General features: G+C 37.3%; 4 protein-coding genes across 4 annotated transcripts; 2 read left to right on the top strand and 2 right to left on the bottom strand.

Annotated features, from left to right (window-relative positions):
* Window positions 1-208: 208 nt before the first annotated feature.
* On the bottom strand, window positions 209-4202 carry LOC137722819 (chaperone protein dnaJ 10-like). The gene is made up of 10 exons (XM_068461918.1): window positions 4116-4202; window positions 3701-3760; window positions 3521-3603; window positions 2910-3063; window positions 2367-2496; window positions 1652-1810; window positions 1394-1572; window positions 1025-1105; window positions 613-753; window positions 209-454 (listed from the first exon to the last, which is right to left on the bottom strand). Exons 1-10 carry the CDS (start codon window positions 4200-4202, stop codon window positions 374-376), a joined length of 1155 nt encoding a protein of 384 aa, XP_068318019.1. The 3' UTR covers window positions 209-373.
* Window positions 4203-6101: 1899 nt separating this feature from the next.
* On the top strand, window positions 6102-8134 carry LOC137724501 (uncharacterized). The gene is made up of 4 exons (XM_068463243.1): window positions 6102-6230; window positions 6671-6977; window positions 7218-7339; window positions 7903-8134. The coding sequence occupies exons 2-4, from the start codon at window positions 6719-6721 to the stop codon at window positions 8065-8067; spliced, it is 546 nt and encodes a 181-aa protein (XP_068319344.1). The 5' UTR covers window positions 6102-6230; window positions 6671-6718; the 3' UTR covers window positions 8068-8134.
* Window positions 8135-8586: 452 nt separating this feature from the next.
* Window positions 8587-10878, bottom strand: LOC137724503 (ras-related protein RABC1-like). Its single transcript, XM_068463244.1, has 6 exons — window positions 10573-10878; window positions 10392-10460; window positions 10078-10143; window positions 9866-9987; window positions 9357-9485; window positions 8587-8900 (listed from the first exon to the last, which is right to left on the bottom strand). Exons 1-6 carry the CDS (start codon window positions 10715-10717, stop codon window positions 8793-8795), a joined length of 639 nt encoding a protein of 212 aa, XP_068319345.1. The 5' UTR covers window positions 10718-10878; the 3' UTR covers window positions 8587-8792.
* Window positions 10879-11448: 570 nt separating this feature from the next.
* Window positions 11449-15553, top strand: LOC137724500 (ATP phosphoribosyltransferase 2, chloroplastic-like). Its single transcript, XM_068463242.1, has 10 exons — window positions 11449-12126; window positions 12225-12338; window positions 13041-13106; window positions 13194-13301; window positions 13435-13518; window positions 14309-14410; window positions 14545-14658; window positions 14740-14820; window positions 14971-15090; window positions 15196-15553. The coding sequence occupies exons 1-10, from the start codon at window positions 11863-11865 to the stop codon at window positions 15289-15291; spliced, it is 1149 nt and encodes a 382-aa protein (XP_068319343.1). The 5' UTR covers window positions 11449-11862; the 3' UTR covers window positions 15292-15553.
* Window positions 15554-18910: the final 3357 nt, after the last annotated feature.

Genomic DNA, 18910 nt, shown 5'->3' with positions numbered 1-18910 from the left:
GTGGTCGATGTGGGAACTTGATAGACTGCTTACAGCTCCTTTTTTGACTCTTCTACTAAACCTGTACTATCCAGCTTGTAATTTTGTCATGCTGTGTTGGCCCTGTTGGGGTTAAAACACCAGCTAGTAAGATTACAAATCTATTTTCTCCGTACTTTACGAGAGAAATCAGCAATCCAAAGTAAAAAAATCATATGAATGTTGGGGATTAACAATATATCACTGTACTCGGATTATATTTTCGAAAAATGGAGTTGTTCCTCAATATTATGAGGGCATTGGGTAAATATGTTGACACATAACACTGGCTTGCGCCATTCTCTTGATTGAATTGAATATATAAAATCCTCCATTTCCCATATGATGTTATGTATCACTTGCTTTTGTACACAATCTCTTCATCGTCAACATCGAATGCTGGATTACATAGGCATCTGAAGAGTCTGCCGATACCCTGCTAGTGAACAAAGAAAAAGAAAACATCAGCTACGCCTTCTTTCGTCTCTTTCTTCGTTCGTCGATGTTGTTATATTTGTTTTAAAACACGTATATAGATTCATATATATATGCTTTCGATATATAGCCTTAGGTGTATAGGATCTTATAACATGCCTGAGTGAGAAAAGGAGTTCTATATGATAGCGGTCGTGGTGAATCCTCTTCAGAACTGCTATCTGAACTACTTCCGTCATCATCCGTATCAACAGAACTTTTCCTTCTTGAAGTTCCACCATTTCGCGTCTGCTTTTCCTCCTTAAACCAGAAAAAATAAAACTGTAGTGTCAGCGGATCATTGGTGTGTACATAATGTCCAAGTTCGATCACTGATTAAACAGTACTCCACATGTTAAATGAATTGATGTTTGAGCATCTCTATACAAACATATAAGGGAAATTATATGCATCAGAAACCTTTGCACTCAAGCTTTTCTCTTAAATATATGATCGATCAAAATAACGGTTGCATCAAATGCATCCATGCCAAATTTTGTATAAGGATTTTGCGAAAAATTGTAATGCAGACCTGAAATATCCTTCCCAGATGTTTTAACGCCAGAGCACGAGCTTTAAGTTCCTCCTTTCCAACATTGTTTTCCCGTAAAACCTGATATCACATTTCGAATCATAAGAAGGATCTGCACTAATCTTTTGAACATAATTCTTGCCAACAAATTATAAAGCCCTCATCCCCAAAGACACTGTGATTTCTTAGCTTCCAGTCACAAAAATATTGAAACCGTTTACCTGCTATGGTATTAACTTCAGAAGGGAGAGGCAATAAACTGACCGGGGTAAGAAACATTGTGGGAGATGGAAAAGCAAAACCAGTTCCACGAAAACTTTTACTCGATGAAAGAAAAAAGCACCCCATTGATTGAAAGAAACCACTAACCATTTGGCAAACATGCAAGAGCGTTACTTCGATGTCCACCACATTGAGTTTCCACAACGAGTTCAAAAGTGTGTCTTTGTTTAAGCGTATATGTGATGCAACATCATTTTCAGGGCCGCTACCATCCATCTTAAATTGCCGACGGGTTTCTTCCTGAAGTTGCAGTAACTGAAAAGCACCTGGATTCAATTTTATTCAACTTAATTAGTTGAAAAAAAAATAATTAAAAGTATTAAAGGCAGTGAATGAGGAGCAAACCTTTTGCAGCAGTCATGTGTGACTTCCAGAAATGTCCCTTATTACGAACCCACTCAGCCACGAATGGTACCCCTAGGAATATGGTTTTCTTTCCAAGCTCTTGTGCCGCTTGTCTTGAATATACGTAGCCAATAGTGTGCAGCATATGAACTCCGAAGGCTGCAAGCGTGACAAAGCATTAGTAATTTTTTTCTATGAACTTACAACTGCCACACCATGATATAATCACGATTATATAAATTAATGACACGAAAAACACCAATGGGGTGCCAAATGAGCAAAATACAAGAATCAATGTCAGTTTCATTTGACAAAGCATACAAAAGTTTTGGTAGAGTCGGTTTCAGAAACTTATCACACATTCGTTCCCCTGAACACTTTCAGGTTTTAATAATATGGATATTTACTGGCTCAGAAACTAGTAGCTAACTACATAGAGCCAGAGTCATAGGATTTAGAAAGACAGAGAAAGCAGGTGTATAAAATCAAATCAAATAAAGATGCAACAGCGAATTTCAAGAAATGCATGACTAATCTTTCATTTTAAGCGGTATAATGCGAGTTATGCAGGATTTGAAGTGATATATAAATTTCTTGTGCAGAACTTAAAAACACAACGTCAAATTTTTTAATAACCGTAAAATCTATGCATATCTTCATTAATCAAATAAGAAAATAAAGGAATTATAAGTAGGCCAATGAAACTTAAGTTGACCTGCATCAGAAAGTCGTTTAGCTTCGGATTCAGCATGCTGTAAGAATCCCTCTTTGTCACCTAAAACATATTGGTTAAGGAAACCTTTGAGCGAGTTAGCGAGCTTTTCTTCTCTTTCTTTCTGAACGGCCTGCATTATATTGATGCATACTAAGGATGCCGTTTAAGATTAAAGAAAATAAACCAAGTGAAGATAAAGAATGCAGAGAAACAGTTGCATAATATGATGAAAACCTGAGAAAATTAATGATACAGCCAAATTTAAGTTAGGCATGGCTGTAAGATTGTCCGAAGATACTAAAACTATTTAAAACAGACGAGAAATTGTAAAGGAGTGGTAGGTTAAGAGTCTCCTTATGGGAACCAAAGTTTTTCAATCTACCATCCCATATAATTTTATATATCATGTTTTTGTGACTGTATATAGACGTAACCTGACATCTCATCTCTTGTGTATTTCAGTCACATGCATGAGCAAAATGAACAGATGCATTTCTAAAGAGAAAATATAGAGGCATATAATGAATTCTGGAAATTACTCGCCTTCAACTTATCATGAACTTTCTCAGGGCTGTCACCTACACCAGCTAATTGAGAAGAAGCCATTGATGCTACTGCTAGATGTCCTATGTAGTCCTCAAATAATTCACTTCCGAAAAGTAAAGCAAAGACAGCAGTGGGATCAAGCATGGTTTCCCTTGGAAGAGAGACGTTGAATTATTTGAACATCAGGAAAGATTAAAGCACGACAGATAACAATATACAACAAGACTTTTAAGTTGTGTTGCACATAGCACATATCAAATAAGGTAGAGAAGTTTTCGCTTAACAAATTGTTTTACTGCTTAGTGTGCAATCAGAAGTTCTATGGCTTTTTTCCCTGTACATGCTTTGACATTTACATTGAACACTGGTAAGTTTGTCAAGTACATTTTCAGAAAGAATTTTATCTGCAGTTATCAAGAATGTCTTAGATGAATAATGAAAAGACAGTAGGATTCGAAGAAGAATAATTTATCTGCAGTTGTATCATATTCGTTTTCCATACACGATAAAGAGATCTAGTAACAAAGGCTCTGATAGGATCGCTTAGATATGTGTGTGCGCGGGAGTGGTCGCACGTGTACAAGCATAAGCGAATGTAAGCGTTCTACCTAGATATGCAGTACTTTCCATTTCGATCATATGCATCTCTTTGCACCGGATCACTCAAAACCTGATAAGCTTCACCAAGTACCTGGTTCCATTTGATTCGTAAGAGGCTATAGAATTTTGTTACCTCGAAAGAAGGTAAACAAACAATACAAAAGAAGGGCTCAAAGCAGTGGGCTTGCCTGAAATCTTTCGGCAGCCTGAGGATCGTTTGGATTTTTATCCGGATGAACTTGCCTTGCCTGCATAAGTATTAGCTTCTACCTATTAATAAACAGAAGTTTACTAGAATTTGAAAATAAAAGTTGCATTATTTACACCAAGATTTGCACAAAAGACAACATAAACCCCTAAACAAAGATCACTATAAGGCGATTCAGGTCAGATCGCTTTAAATGTACACAAAGTTATCAAATTAAGGCCTCGTTAGGTGTCCAAGATCAGATTGGATTAGATTTGGTAACTTAGTAGATTCAATGTACGTTGAAGCTGGCAAGAGATGCATGTCACCATATCTAGTGAGTTATCGAATCCAATCCAATCCAACTCGAGACAGGAAACGAGGGCTAATTAAGATGATAAATGGAGGAGGAGGACCTTAAGATAATAAGCCTTGCGAATTTCCTCCTCAGAAGCGGAGGGAGTGACGCTGAGGACATCATAGTACTCGGTTTCTTTCACCATTCTTGCTTCAGCTGATCAATCTGAAAACAACCACTAAGTTCAGAAAAGGAAACCTAGAGAGAGAAAAAGTAGAGAGAGATAGAGTGAGAGAGCACATTGGCATTGCAGCAAGTGACTTTTGCAGGCTCGGCTTTCCAGTTTCACAGAAAAGAAAAGAAAGTGAAAAATGGAATAAGATAAACAAACCGCTTTTTCGCGGGAGCGGAAGGCAACAGTTGTTTTTTAACTGTCTATGTCCCCATAGAGTCATGACCCATGGTGGCGCTTATGATTACGACACCATTTGCCATCTTACTTTCGGATTTTTAGTACGTTTAGATCTGTAATTATAAATTCAAATAATTATATAACTAAGATTTAACGACTAAAATTTTTGTCGTATAGAATACTTCCTTGATTAGGGATTCAATATTTAAGATTAAACGACTAAAGCTTCTTTTATATAAAATACAATAGAAAGATACTAAAAGTTTTACTTTTACAATTTTATTTTTGCGATTTTTTAGTATCCTTTAGAGCATAATATATGAGCTTTTTTATCCATTAGGTCTCTCTGATTAGGAATTCAATGTCTAGGATTTAATGACGCTGTCTAGAATACACCGGAGATTGGACACATACCAGAATTTTCGTTAACTTAATGATTTTTTTTTTTTTTTTTGAAGGTTTTGAGAATAGTCGTTGAGTCAGTAACGAGTTGATTTCTTGGCTGTCGTGGGCCTCTTTCCCTTTCCAAGTGCAGGTCCATGTAATGTGGCTTTTGCGTGGGGATTTCATTCGGAGGCTGGAACCCACTTGCACTTCATTCTTTTGAAATTCCTGTCGCCGTGTAGGTTTTTATGGAAACAGATCCTCTTCGAATTTTCTCATTGGGGATTCGAATGATCAATTGATATCAATCTTTCATCAAAGATTGTGCGGTAATAATTGAATATTTTTTATATTTTAAAATCTTGTTTTGCATGATATAAAAAAAGGAAAAAAATTGTGGCTGCACGATCTTTGATGAAGGGTTGCTATCAATTGATCCCCGGGATCCCCAGTGAGGGGATCCGAAGAGGATCTGTTTCCGATTTTTATTACCTAACATTCTTTTTTCTTTCTTTTCACCACAACATTTTAGAATAAGGGATGAGGTAAGACTCAACTACTTCTCGCTATAATAATGTGGTATCTAATTTATTAATTATGAGAGTCGAATTTAAGACTTCTTGCATACAAATAAAAAGATATTATTGGATCGTATATAATGAAAACTTAGGGTTAGTAACGTCTTTTTCACATGTAAATAAGGGCAAGACTATATGAATTCTAAAAAATGTGATAAACTATTTTCTTCCCTCTAAAATATATATATATATATATATATATATTTTTATTTTAAATAGTGCTATCCACACCTTTATTTTTACCTTTTATGCACTCCTTATCAGTTATCGGATCGAATGAATTGAAAAAGATTAATGACCAAATATTAACAATGGCATGTGGAAGGAAAATACATGTGTGAATAGCACTTTTCTTTTCAAATCTACAATCATGTCTAGGTGGAAGTTCGAAACAATTCCAACTACGAAGGGCTATGTGGAAACATGGGAAATTAAGAATATATATTAAATTGATGATATATATATATATATATCAATTTAATAGAGGTAAAGTCCACAATACAAGTACGTCCCCCTCTATTAGGAAGATGAATTCGATGTTATCTACAAAATGCGGTCTCTCTAGCATTTTCCAAATGATGAAAAAAAAAAAAAAAAAAAAAAAAACTCTCCCGCATTAAAATTTTAGTAAAATAGATGAGATCATTTACAAAAAAATAAAAAATCTAATAGGATCTGCTTTATCAACAAGCCGAAAGTGCTCCATAATGGGTCGATCCAATCCAGCCAACATATTTTGGGCCTCAACCTTGTTCAACTTGTCTTGCTCAGCTCAGCGCTCCGTCTCAGTCTGCTGCGCGCATCTCTCTCTACGCACCGTACACTGGCTGCGAAAAGAGAAGGCAAGAGCTTTAAGCAGGTAATGGTATCTTCCTCTATTTTCGAACTTTAGGGCTGTGAAATTAGAGCAGAGAATTTCATCAGGGTTTAGTATAGTGGGGGGTTTTGCAATTTCACCCTGAAATTCTTGATTTCCGCCATCGAAATGGAAACAAATACCTCTGAATTTGTGCGTCCAAAAGCAAATACTGGGTTTCTTTTAATTTATGACAAATCATTCTTTCTGTGTTGGTGATGGAAATATTTTGCTCGCACCACCGCATTGATTGCCGTTAGATGAGTTTAATAGATTACATCTCACTCATTTAACGGCAATCAATGCGCTGGTGATGCTCGCCACAAATTTAGGGTGGTAAGAAAAGTACATTGGTTTGGTTTGTGATCCGCATTTTGTTGTTTTGTATTCGTTTCTGTTTGAACTCATTGCAATTTATGTGTAATGTACTAATTTGATTTCAGACTGGGACTGTTAGAAGATACTCATCAATATTTTTGTGATTAAAAGAGATGGTATTCGGAACCCTAAGGTCCATCGTGCGACCTCTATCAAGAACCCTAATATCCCGAACCTCAACTTCTTCCTTGACGTCCTTTGCTGCCCGCAATGCGTGCCCGAAACCTGAGCTCCGCTGCATTTCTGGTGGCAGCCAAGCTCCGTGGTTTTTCCCCATTTCCAACTATTTTCACAGCTTGACAGATACTCGTTTCCCCAAACGGCGTCCGACCGACAAGCCACGTCGAAAAAGGGCCAGCGTTAGACCTCCTGGTATGTTCATCCTCAGTTCATTCCTAAGTTTGTAGTTGAACTCTTATAATTTAAGAACTACCTCTTGGATATGATTGAACTGTTGGAAATGTTATGTTTGGTTACTGAGGAAAGAAAAAAACACTTCCTTAGCCCGTCGAGTCTTGCCAATGCTTGTTGATTTACATGTAGGGTTTGGGGAAGTGGTTTAGTTGGAGATTTGACTCAAGTCTAAGTTATGTTGTTATTATTTGAATGCAGGACCATTGGCTGCAGTTCAGTGTGTTCCTGGTGCGCCAATAGTTCCTAATAGACCCAATGAAGGAAGTGTGAAGAGAAGGAATGAGAAGAAGCGCATGAGGCAACGTCGTGCATTTATATTGGTGTGTATTTCATTAACTTTTTCATGAGTCTTATTATGTTTTAGGCTTCTTCTGCATTATTGTATTAGAAATACTTGTGTGTTTTACCAAATAGAAAAGGAATCTTATTTTCATGAAGTGTGGTTCTGAACTTGTTTTGGAACAGTAATAATTCAGACAATACTTTTATCATATTTTCTCGTGGATAGTGGAATACTACGACAACCAAGCCTTATCTCATTAGGTGAGGTTGGCCATATGGATCCTTGAACTCCACTGTAGTTTAATGCTATATAATTAGTAACACGTAACTACAGCCATTTTGGTGATGCAGTATTCCCATGGAATGCTTTTGCCGGCGTATAAAACAATCTTTGTAGTTTGTCATTTCTGTTGGAACTTGAGAAACCATCACTACAACGGAGTTGTTTTGGCCTGGGACCATCCTTCGAGTTGGGATGGGATTTCAATTTGTTCCGAGTTGCATGACATACAAGCTTATCACTTGACCTTGAATGTTTGTTGAAACCCCTTTTGCCGATATGTTCCTCCTTTTAATATGGAATGCGTTTGAATTTGTGCAGGCAGAAAAAAAGAAAAGGAAAGCTCTGGTGCAGGAGGCTAAAAGGAAGAAAGTTATAAAGAGAGTTGAGAGAAAAATGGCCGCTGTTGCAAGGGAAAGAGCATGGACTCAAAGACTTGCCGAGCTGCAGAAACTGGAAGAAGAGAAGAAAAAGTCCATAGCTTAGTATCGCCGAGCTGCTGAAAGTTCTTGCACTACCATTGAATTCGACTTGGTTTCTTTAGGTTCGTTATTCCCCTTTAGTGGACCTCTATTCTGTTTAATCGTGGTTTGCTTACCCTGAATTTATACGGCAAGGATTGTTTGGCAGATATTCTCCTTAGTGTTTCGTAGACAAGTAAACTGAGTTTTGATTTGCAATATGCGAGGTTAAGAGGTAGAGAAGTAGCCCCAGCCACCATATAAGTAACAACTGGTGTTTAGTAGGTCATTTTGCTCGTTAGTCGTTACATGTCGAGAACTTGTTTTACATTTCACTTTTAATAAGTTTAACAGACGGAGTAGGTCTCCTTGCCTCTCTCGTTCATTAATTTCCCATTTCGGGTTCAGGGTTTATGGTTTAGGACGGTGTACTAATACTATAATTCTGCTCAAACAACATTAGAAACTGTAACCTTATCTCCACAATTCCATCGCCATATAAACGAAGCAAAGAAAGAATAGAAGAACAGCACAACACTCACCATGACATAAAACCTGAACTTCGAGCTCTGGAACCGTAAATCTACAATTGTCTGTGTAAACTTTAAATCGCACTGAAACATCAAACATACTGAAATCCATTAGGCATACAGTTCACATAGATTGAATCGAATGGCTTATTGTGAGGTAGAAAACAAAGGGAAACTCGGCGAACAAATATTCAATCTTGATCCTGAACTTCAGTCCCCATCAGCAACAGCCACTTATTGATTCATCAGACTGAGGAGCTTTTTGCTTGAAGATGTTCTTTTTCACACCTGCTGATCCCTCAGCCACGAGACTCGGTGTTTCCAATATCTGTCCCATAACATGGTACTATCACATCAGCACAAGAACAAACATCCAACTAAACCCATAATATTAACTGTTGGCCAAACAATCATATCGCTACGAACAAACATTTATGTTCATGCTAATATATAAAAAAATAGCAGACTTCGGAATGAAAAACAGCTTGTAAGCAAAAACCAACAGATTTGACACTATCGAATCGAAGCGTTATGACACGGAAGTAAATTTCTACACACCCTTTTCTCCCCTACACACCCATATTTATTTCTGACCACTGGATTGGATAAACCAGAGGAGAATTAAGGGACATTACCAAATAGGGGTGTGAAAATCATTTTACTGAATTACAGTAGCAACAACCATTTCCAATGTACCCATGTAAGGCTAAACATGCAGCTACGAGGCAATCCAGTAATCATAAGTAGTGCATAGAGAAAAGATGGAAACCATAATTTTGCATACCTTTAAGACAAGCTCCTCAAAGCACTGCTCTACATTTACTCGAGTTTTTGCACTGCACTCAAGAAAAAGGCATCCATATTCCCTAGCAAATTCCATCCCCTCTTTTTTACTTACAGTCCTTTCGCTTTCCTGGAAATAAGATAACTTCAACATGGATTCTGGCGGACAGATGCAAGAAGAAAACTTGTCTTTCCGACAGGCTAATGACAAACTACATAGCATACATGTATAGTAATTTCGGTGTTTAATCGTTATACTGGCATGTTGATTAAGAATTTAAAAGGTGAAGGTAATCCTAATTTCTCCATACCCTTCTATTTAATCCAATTTTCCTTCTTTTGACTATTTTGTTCCATCAATGCTTTTACGAGTCTAGTAAGCGTAAGAGACAAGGAGATCAGTGTTTATACACTCGATCAACACCAACTTGGCCTGAGACCCGAGACCCTTAGTTAGATACTGAAAGGTATAACTAACAGTCTAACACCACAATGTCCGAGAGGACGTACCTTATCGACTTTGTTTCCAACAAGCATCTTGATGCAATCTTGACTAGTGGAATACAGATCAATCTCTTTCGCCCATATATCAGACAAATTCGTAAATGTTTCTCTTCGTGTCACATCATACACTGCACCAGACAATACGTAAATGACAAAAAATCCCATTGATTCCAAAGCAACAGCAACAAAATAAATACAAAAGAAAAAAACATGCATACCCATTATTATCCCCTGAGCTCCTCTGTAATATGAACTAGTAAGAGTTCTAAATCTTTCCTGTCCAGCTGCATTATGCACAACAATTCATCTTTATTTCAGTGGATTCATTTAAACTTGCAAACGTAATCAAACCAAATCGACATAGTTTATACTACATACACAACCAAATTAATACAAAATCATTATCTACCTGAACAATGCAATCAAGCAATTCAAAGATCTTAAACTGAAGAACATCACAAACTTGCGCAACAAATTTGGAAATTAATCTCCATAAAAAAGTATAAATCATGATATAAAAACAACTAATTACCTGTGTCCCAAATTGCAAGCTTCAATTTCTTACCCCCAAGAGTGACATGCTTTATCTTAAAATCCACACCTGCAAAAATATCAAAATTAAAAACATAAAAAAGGGAAACTTTGTGTGTGTGTTTTCCAAAACTAAATGGTAAAAATTAATTATAAAAAAACTAGGGAAATGATGAGGTTACCGATAGTAGGAGAGAGATCCTCGAAGGTGTCGGAAGTGAAACTCAAGAGGAGCGTGCTCTTCCCAACCCCCGAGTCCCCAATCAGCAGCAGCTTGAACAAGTAATCGAACTCCGACTCACCAGACGACGTCGTTGCAGATTCCATCGAAATCAAATTCCACAAAAACACTAAAAAAACCCCTGAAATCCTCAGATTGTCAACGGAAAGTAGAGGCGTTTTGCTTTGCTGTATGCAGAGAATCGAAGAAAATGGAAGGGGACTTTCTAAAGACTTCTTAACGAAGTTATTGCGGGGATCGCGTTCGCGTGCCCACACTGGCAGCCGTTGGATCACCGCATGGCGTGAAATTGTCGTCACGTGGTTGCTTTCAGCTTGGGTAACGTATGCGATTAAAAGAGTAATGCGACATTAATTTTGTTAAATTAAAAAAAAAAAAAAAAACTAATGAAAAAATCTTAAAAACTTTGAGTTTTAACGGTGATGATAAAATAAAGGGTAAAGTGAATAATACTATAATTGATTTTTTAGTGTAAAAATATGGTTTTTCATTAAAGTGAACAGTGCATGAAGTTTTTCGTTAAAGTTCTCTAAATTAAATAACATGAAAGATGATGATTGGATTACTATTTAAGTGTTAAATAAATGTGCTCATTTTTTTTTTGCAACACATCATTTAGTTTACAAATTTAATATTCCTAGCATTATCGTGAATATAAACGTTTATAAACCCTTCTGTTACTCTGTTCGGCCATGAAAGAAATGGAGGGAAGCTAACTCTCGGTCCTTTTGCTTCATGGATTTTTTTTCCTATGGAACTGCTCGTGGAAGAGAGATTTTATTCTATTCTATTTTTTTTAACAGATGATAAGATGATTGACATAAATTACGTACAAATGATTGGAATACAGAATTTCAAGTGTAAAAATAAGAAGTTATATGACATAATAACAGGGATTAGAGGAGTTGGAGTCGTATTAGATGAGAGATTTAAAAGTTTTTAGTGTAATTATTTATGATAAAAAGAAAAAGAAAAGAAAAACTTGTAACATGTGTGGTGTCGGCGTCCTATCAAGAATCTCAACAGAAGACACTAGTATTCAAACTGGACTGGAGTGCCATAAGTGCAACGTGTAACTTATATCTTAACCTTGTTAATTCTCAGCCGTCAGCCACCTACCTACGACCTCCCCCTCTCTCTCCTCCCTCTCCTCTCTCTCCTTTCTCTCCATCTGCTGCACCGCCGTCTCCGACTCCTCACATTTCCAAATCCAAACAAAGAGAGCAACAATATGTTGGCATCAAACCTGCCAAAGAGTCCCTTCTTCCCCACCCACTATGTCCCCATCTCCCGCTCCTTCCACATCTCCTGCAGCGTCTCGCTGCAAACAGCGGCGGCGGAAGTAGTGAACGGCCGAGTTTCTGAACGGAACGAGATTCGCCTCGGCCTGCCAAGCAAAGGCCGTATGGCCGCCGACACTCTTGATCTTCTCAAGGACTGCCAGCTGTCCGTCAAGCACGTCAATCCTCGTCAATACGTCGCCCAAATCCCACAGGTTCTCTAACTTCAGGAAGCATCCTTCAAATTTACGTGCTTTTTTTTTTGTTTGTGGGAAAAATTAATTTCATTTTTCATGGATTTTACTGTGTGCAGCTATCGAACTTGGAGGTGTGGTTTCAGCGGCCGAAGGACATTGTGCGGAAATTATTGTCTGGAGACTTGGACCTTGGCATTGCGGGTTTTGATACTGTCAGTGAGTATGGAGAGGTACGTATCTCAATCTGTTCATTCAGTTTCATTATTTTTAGGGATTTTCAATTGTTTACGTAATTTGGTTTTCCTTTGTTTTCATTTTTTGTTGAATTTCGTTACAAGTTTTCGTAACTTGCTATGAATATGGACTCATAATATGTCACGAAATCGGAGTAATCTGTGTATGTTTTGAAATTACTTGCAGTCATTGCATCTCTTGAGGAAATCTTTGCTATTTCCCACGTTTGTTATCTAAAATGACTATGAAGAAGTACATTTATCTTTAAAAACCGTATCATCCGGATTTGGGGCCAAAATATAAAGGAGGAAGCTAATCATTTAAAATTTAGTAGGGCTTCCCTGTTTTAATCCCTTCAGGGAAGACCCCGGAAGTAGTTGATAAACTAGAAAAATGCGTGCAAACTAATGACTCATAAGTTTTTTTAAGTAGGGCCATCTTCTAGTGTGTCTGGCCTTTTAGTTTTTGAATGGTGACCTGATCAACTGGAAAAGGGATGTCTTTTTGTTGTGCAGAACTCTTTCATTTCGTAGATTGCAGGAAAATTTCTTGCAGTAATGTTGTCCTTACTTAAGAAATTTTCAGTATTTATTATCTTTGTTATCCAAATGAATATGATGCATTGATATTTCACGCTTATCACTGATATTACTTGTTTAAAGAGAACGGAAAGCTGATCATCTGAAGTTGTCTTTTAGGGGAATGAAGATCTTATCATTGTTCATGATGCTCTTGATTATGGGGACTGCCGTTTATCCCTTGCAGTGAGTTACTTTCTCAACTTGAAATCTCCAGTTATTCTACTTGTGTTATCTTGAATACCTTTAAATATCCTTTGTTTTGTTTTTCAGATTCCAAAATACGGGATTTTTGAAAATATAAATTCACTGAAGGAGCTAGCACAAATGCCTCAATGGACTAAAGAGAAACCTCTCCGAGTTGCTACTGGCTTCACCTATGTATGCATTGTGTTTATGATCTTTATTGTTGTATTATTCTTCGCGTTTTACGTTGGGAACAAGTTTCTTTTGCTGTATCCTTGGAAATAAGGGTTTTGTTTGCATTTAGTTTCACTTTTGTCTTCTATTGCAGCTCGGTCCTAAATTTATGAAAGATAATGGATTGAACCATGTGAGTTTTTCAACTGCTGATGGAGCACTCGAGGCAGCTCCTGCGGTAAGAATATGTTTTGTCAGAATAAAGTTTGTTGGGATGTTTTGAGTTTATGAGGAGCATTGTCCTATAATGTGGTTGAGTTGCTTTAAGTGTAGTATAAAGCATGACACATATTTGCCAGCATATATATATATACATACATATATATGTGTGTGTGTGTATCTATATATTCAATTCATTGTTTCATGTCCTTTCGATGAAAAACATAGGCTATCGATTTATTATCTACTTACCAATATCTAAACATAAGTTGTCACATTGAACATTATACTAGTCCAGACTTCTATTGGATTCTTGTTGCTGCAGTTAAGAATCTTAAGGTTATGATATTGCTTGAACAGACTGAATCCATGCTTAAGTTTTAGATGACAATACATTCAGTGACTGTGTAGTTAGGTAGTTGACTCTATGGGGACCACCAACGTTTTGTACTGATATGGACAGTGGAAAATGCTGCGAAGAATAACGAAAATAGGGATTTAGGGTATATGGAAGAACTCTTGACCAACTTTCGTTTTTTTGCTTAATGATTTTCTTCCCTTCATTCCATAACATCTACACGTTTATATAGGTTTCATATTAGTACAGTCAAATGCCATTTAACTACAAAATAGGATAATACTGACCTATTACTCTACTAATTAGGCCATATTTTAACAACTAGAAAATAAAGTTCATTTAGAAAAAACACGTAACATGTACAATGTAACCTGATGTCGTGTTGTTGGCCTCGAAATCTGAAGCTAGGGAGAAGATAATTAATTACTGCTTGTCTCTCTTTTAAATTTAGATGGGGATAGCTGATGCAATTTTGGACCTCGTGAGTAGTGGGACGACGCTGAAAGAAAACAACCTAAAAGAGATTGATGGGGGAGTTGTGTTACAAAGCCAGGTAGGCTTCTTTGTTTGTCGCTCATCTTACCGAGCATGTGATTTCGTAGGTTTAAGCATGCATCTAGAAGGAGCTGGTTTGAAACCCTGCTCTTTCTATATCTTGTCTTACGGTTGTAATTAGAATTTCTTTAGGCAGTTCTTGTTGCAAGCAAGAGGTCATTGATCCAAAGGAAAAGCGCTCTTGACACGACACATGAGATTCTTGAAAGATTAGAAGCACATCTAAGGGCAGAGGGTCAGTTCACGGTGCGTATTTCATGGCTTTAAAAGTCCATTTTTGCCCCCTTCAGTTTTTTGTTTTCTTACATATTTATGGGCTTATGGCAGGTAGTTGCAAATATGAGAGGAAACAGTGCAAAGGAAGTGGCTGAGCGAGTCTTGAGCCAGGCATCATTATCTGGTTTGCAGGTGAGATTTGAAATGAAGCATCACTCTAACCATGACCCATAAGTTGCAGTATACCACAATGAGTGGTCTTTTATCACCATTATTATATAAACGGATCCTTATTTTTCCGTCTGATGAGTCTGTAAATAATGTACATGGTTACACATGCAGGGACCCACTGTAAGTCCAGTTTTTTGCAAATGTGGTGGGCAAATTGCAGTCGATTACTATGCCATAGTCATATGTGTGCCAAAAAAGGCACTCTACAAGTCCGTTCAACAACTGAGAGCGGTGAGCCATGATATTTATTATAAAAGTATTGGTCAATGTTACTTGAAATTTTAAATCTAATTCCATGTTTGACTGAATAATTTCTCTTTGCTCTAATTTGTGCAGATTGGAGGCAGCGGAGTTCTAGTTTCCCCATTGACCTACATTTTCGATGAAGAGACTCCAAGATGGCGTGAACTTCTCTCAACGCTTGGCCTCTAGTTCTCTGTGGCCGATGATGTGCACGGTTTTTTGTATTTGTTTTTGTAGCCATGGCAGTATTTAGGAGTTTGATGGGCAAACACGTATTGATACCTGCAGATGGGGCTATATGTCGGATAAAAATGCACTTAGAGGAGGGTTTAAAGTTTTAAACAATGAAATTCCTTGTACTCTATTATGTTTGAATCGACAACTTGGCTTGTAATCAGAGTGGTGTCGTAAAGATATTTGAGTTTCGTATGCAATTTTTTCTTATCCTCTATTTCCCTATTTTCGTTTGACAGAGTTTGCTCACAATTTTTTTTACCACTTTTCAGTACCGTTACGTGTAATATTCGTGGATTTTGAACATTTGTATGCATTTTTCTTTTAGAATTGTCCAACCATGATGAAAGTTTTTAAGCCGATTTTACGTACATTGTAAAATCTAATACCGTTATGTGTAATATTCCAACTATATGTTGATTATGGTCGATACAGAGAAGCTACAAATCTTTTGCTTGAGTACGTAGGATCGTTTGCATCAATGGTAAAGTGCAGCTTCTTCTTTGCCATCTTGAGCTTCTGCATTCCTGCTTGGCTAAAAGTTGCCCTTGATATTAACTTCGCATTTTCAAAGTTCATGCCATTTACTGATTTACATGGTGAAGGTTGGTTTAATTTCTAGTCTGAGGTTCTTTGTATGGGCTTCCGATGGTGGTGGTGTGGGTGATGAGGGAGGAGGGGACGGGGTTGTAGATCTTCAATCTCGAACTAGTTAGCCGATCTTCAATCTACAGTTACTAATGGTGATGAACTCGAACCTTTCTGGACGTTACAAGTGCCCAATACGATTCCTCTGTGTCATTTTGAGGTAAAAGTAGACTCAGAAGACGCGCTTTCTGTTTTTAGTTGAGACATTCGTTTAGCTAACAAGACGGGCATACTTTGAATTCAACCTTGAAGTTGAGCATCAGCCGCACTGTAGATATGCGTGAGCTCTTACCAGGCAATGCTATCAAGTTACAATGGTAAACTGGTATTGAAGGGAGCATCTATATACTATAGCAAGCATCTGTATTTTTAATCCGCAAGTTCGATCGCCTTTGTAGCTCTCACAACTAATGGAAAAGACGGTGTTCAAACAATTCGATTGCCCCTTGTAGCCGTCGACAGTGTCGTCAGGGCGGAGGCCGGCTGTATTGGAAGCTGAGGAGAGTTTCTGTATACTCGGTGGCATTTCCTGCTCCCCAATCTTGTTATGTATACATACAAAGCATGATCAAACTTTGAAATCAGATATTAATTTCATACGGTGAAATGGTTTGCCAGCTGAGGTGATTAGAAATTCAGTTTCTGTTTCATATGATGTATAGAGAATTCGAAGTGAAAACTCATTAATTGCTTTGCCCTTCAAAAACCTGATCTGGTTCGGACAAGAAATTTTGAGGACCAAATGTTTTCGTTCGTGAATGCAACATCGTCGCTTGGTGTTATGAACACGAATTATAAATGTGGTAATGATAAGTTTGTGACTAGAACACAATATTAAGAAATATACATTGAATATGTATATACACAATCCTTGCATTGAGGTTAATTGTACTTGTGCGCACAATATGGCATGTCTGCTTTTAGAGCAAGAAATTGAACCACAACAGAAGCTGCCTTACGACCGTCTGATCTTGATTCTCGGCACCTCTGATCACGATCATGATCACAGCCATAGCAGCCTTGGTATGATGATGAATGAGTAACAACGATAGTTCAAGTTCAGATGAGCCCTAACTCGTTGATTATGGAGTCCGAGATGGGTCCCACAGTTATATCTTCTTAATTCTTCTTTTCTTGAGAGAACAACTTACATGACACGAGTATACTATTACTTTTCATAACAATAAAATAAAGACTTACACATATCTACCCGGCAAGGCCTCTTCACTTCAATCAACTTTCTTGAGTCTCAAAATTTGAGGCTCCAATTTTATTTATTGTGAATTATTAAAATTAAAATTTTCTCTGTTAATTTTATTTATGGGTAAACACTATTCAGTGGGGAAGAATCCCAAACAAACAACCAAACAAAGTCGTTGATACCAAATGGGGACCCTTAAAAACAACATGAATTAATCTAGATCAAACACAACCAGGAGGATCATCAAATTAGTAAATTCCTATGCCCAAAGTATAACTCCAGTTAGCGAGACAATCTGTAAATGGGTAGGATCATCATCAAACTTCCTCAGAACCGTAAGCTCGAGTTATCCAAATGCGTTTTACAGATGTCTCAACAAACTAGTCCTGAGGTCGAACCAAGAAGATTCGCATTGCTCAATCAACATCTTGGCTGCCCGCTTCTTGGACTGAACGTCAGCTGCCTGAGGATTCATGGAAGCCAAGTTCTGCTTTGCTGTCAAAGTCATTTTAAGGAAGGCAGCAAGAACTTCACGTTGGATATATGTCAACAATTTGTGATATAAGTATATATGTTAATAAATAATAAATGCAAATAGGAAATTAACAGAGTATGAACAATGAAATAATATTGAACAGAAATATTGAAGATCGAGGCTTGCGTACCGCAATGTCCTTGAAACAGAAATTTCGTCCCTACTCAGTGCTTGTAGTTTTACAAACGTTTGCTTCACCAGGATTCAAAGATCAAGTCAGAATTCCAGTACCGGAAAACTTTACTTTTGGCGAATTTCTATGTGGTTCTCTTAGTAAGGATGTTTTAAATTATAAAAGAAGAATTGCATTTTCTGTGTTCTAAATGCTATGCAGATAGATGTATAATAGTGGGATTATGCATGTTCGCAGCAGGTATGAGAATGTGATGTGACTGTTAGGAGATATCTCATCAGAGGGGTACTTTTTTTTATTTCAGACTCCATCTGAAAAGATGATTCGGTTCAAATAAAAAATAATTTAATTAAATTCGAAATTAAGTAAAAATAAAATTAATTAATTAGTACATCCCAAAGCCTAATCCCAAGGTGAGCCCAATTTTATTCTCCAATGCCTATCACTCCAATAATTTTTTGTAAAGGACAAAGCTTTATAAAGTGAGGAAACGTTCTGAAAATGACCAATGTGGGACAATGAAATTTTTACTCAAAATTTCCAAGGCTTCATCCATCTCAGATTGCTTCTCAAGGCACTCGTCTCATGTTGTTCTAAGCTGGCGTATATTCACATCATCCTCATCAACCAGCTTGGCAAATTTTAGTCTTCTCAAACATAGCACCAAGAACTCTATCCATTTCATCTCGTTTCTCAAGCGCAGAGTCTAGGATTGCTCTAAGATGGGCTATGTTCACGATAGCCACATGACAGCGCTCTTACAGGGAAGGAATTTTAACAACTGGCTCATCCAAGAATTCCTGAAGAGAAGGTAATTGTGAAATTGTTTCGATATCTCTCTGCGCTTGAAGAAAGGCAGCGGCACTGTTTTGAAGGATATCCCTAAATGTCGTCAGCCAAGTCTTCAAATGATTAGATGGGAACACACCGGTTAACAAAAGAACCTTTGAAGAAAGAAGAAAAACTTCTTGTGCTTCAGGGTTAGTTAAAGCATCAAAACCAGGTCTAAGGATTCCTCAGTTAGTCTGCTTCGCAGAATTCACAGTCATAGTTTGTT

Source organism: Pyrus communis, chromosome 2 (assembly GCF_963583255.1).
Source record: "Pyrus communis chromosome 2, drPyrComm1.1, whole genome shotgun sequence".
Lineage (NCBI taxonomy): Eukaryota > Viridiplantae > Streptophyta > Magnoliopsida > Rosales > Rosaceae > Pyrus > Pyrus communis.
The sequence above is the reverse complement of the archived record's forward strand: the minus strand, read 5'-3'. Positions and strand labels throughout refer to the sequence as shown.

Coding starts and splice junctions, on each gene's coding strand:
- LOC137722819 (XM_068461918.1), bottom strand. CDS start 4,202: ATGGTGAAAGAAACCGAGTACTATGATGTCCTCAGCGTCACTCCCTCC. Junction 3,064..3,520: donor GGAAAGTACTGCATATCTAG/GTAGAACGCTTA, acceptor CTCTCTTCCAAG/GGAAACCATGCTTGATCCCA. Junction 1,573..1,651: donor ACACATGACTGCTGCAAAAG/GTTTGCTCCTCA, acceptor AATTGAATCCAG/GTGCTTTTCAGTTACTGCAA.
- LOC137724501 (XM_068463243.1), top strand. CDS start 6,719: ATGGTATTCGGAACCCTAAGGTCCATCGTGCGACCTCTATCAAGAACC. Junction 6,978..7,217: donor GGCCAGCGTTAGACCTCCTG/GTATGTTCATCC, acceptor ATTTGAATGCAG/GACCATTGGCTGCAGTTCAG. Junction 7,340..7,902: donor AACGTCGTGCATTTATATTG/GTGTGTATTTCA, acceptor GAATTTGTGCAG/GCAGAAAAAAAGAAAAGGAA.
- LOC137724503 (XM_068463244.1), bottom strand. CDS start 10,717: ATGGAATCTGCAACGACGTCGTCTGGTGAGTCGGAGTTCGATTACTTG. Junction 10,461..10,572: donor GGATCTCTCTCCTACTATCG/GTAACCTCATCA, acceptor ATATTTTTGCAG/GTGTGGATTTTAAGATAAAG. Junction 10,144..10,391: donor GCTTGCAATTTGGGACACAG/GTAATTAGTTGT, acceptor TGCATAATGCAG/CTGGACAGGAAAGATTTAGA.
- LOC137724500 (XM_068463242.1), top strand. CDS start 11,863: ATGTTGGCATCAAACCTGCCAAAGAGTCCCTTCTTCCCCACCCACTAT. Junction 13,519..14,308: donor CACTCGAGGCAGCTCCTGCG/GTAAGAATATGT, acceptor TTTTAAATTTAG/ATGGGGATAGCTGATGCAAT. Junction 14,411..14,544: donor GAGTTGTGTTACAAAGCCAG/GTAGGCTTCTTT, acceptor GAATTTCTTTAG/GCAGTTCTTGTTGCAAGCAA.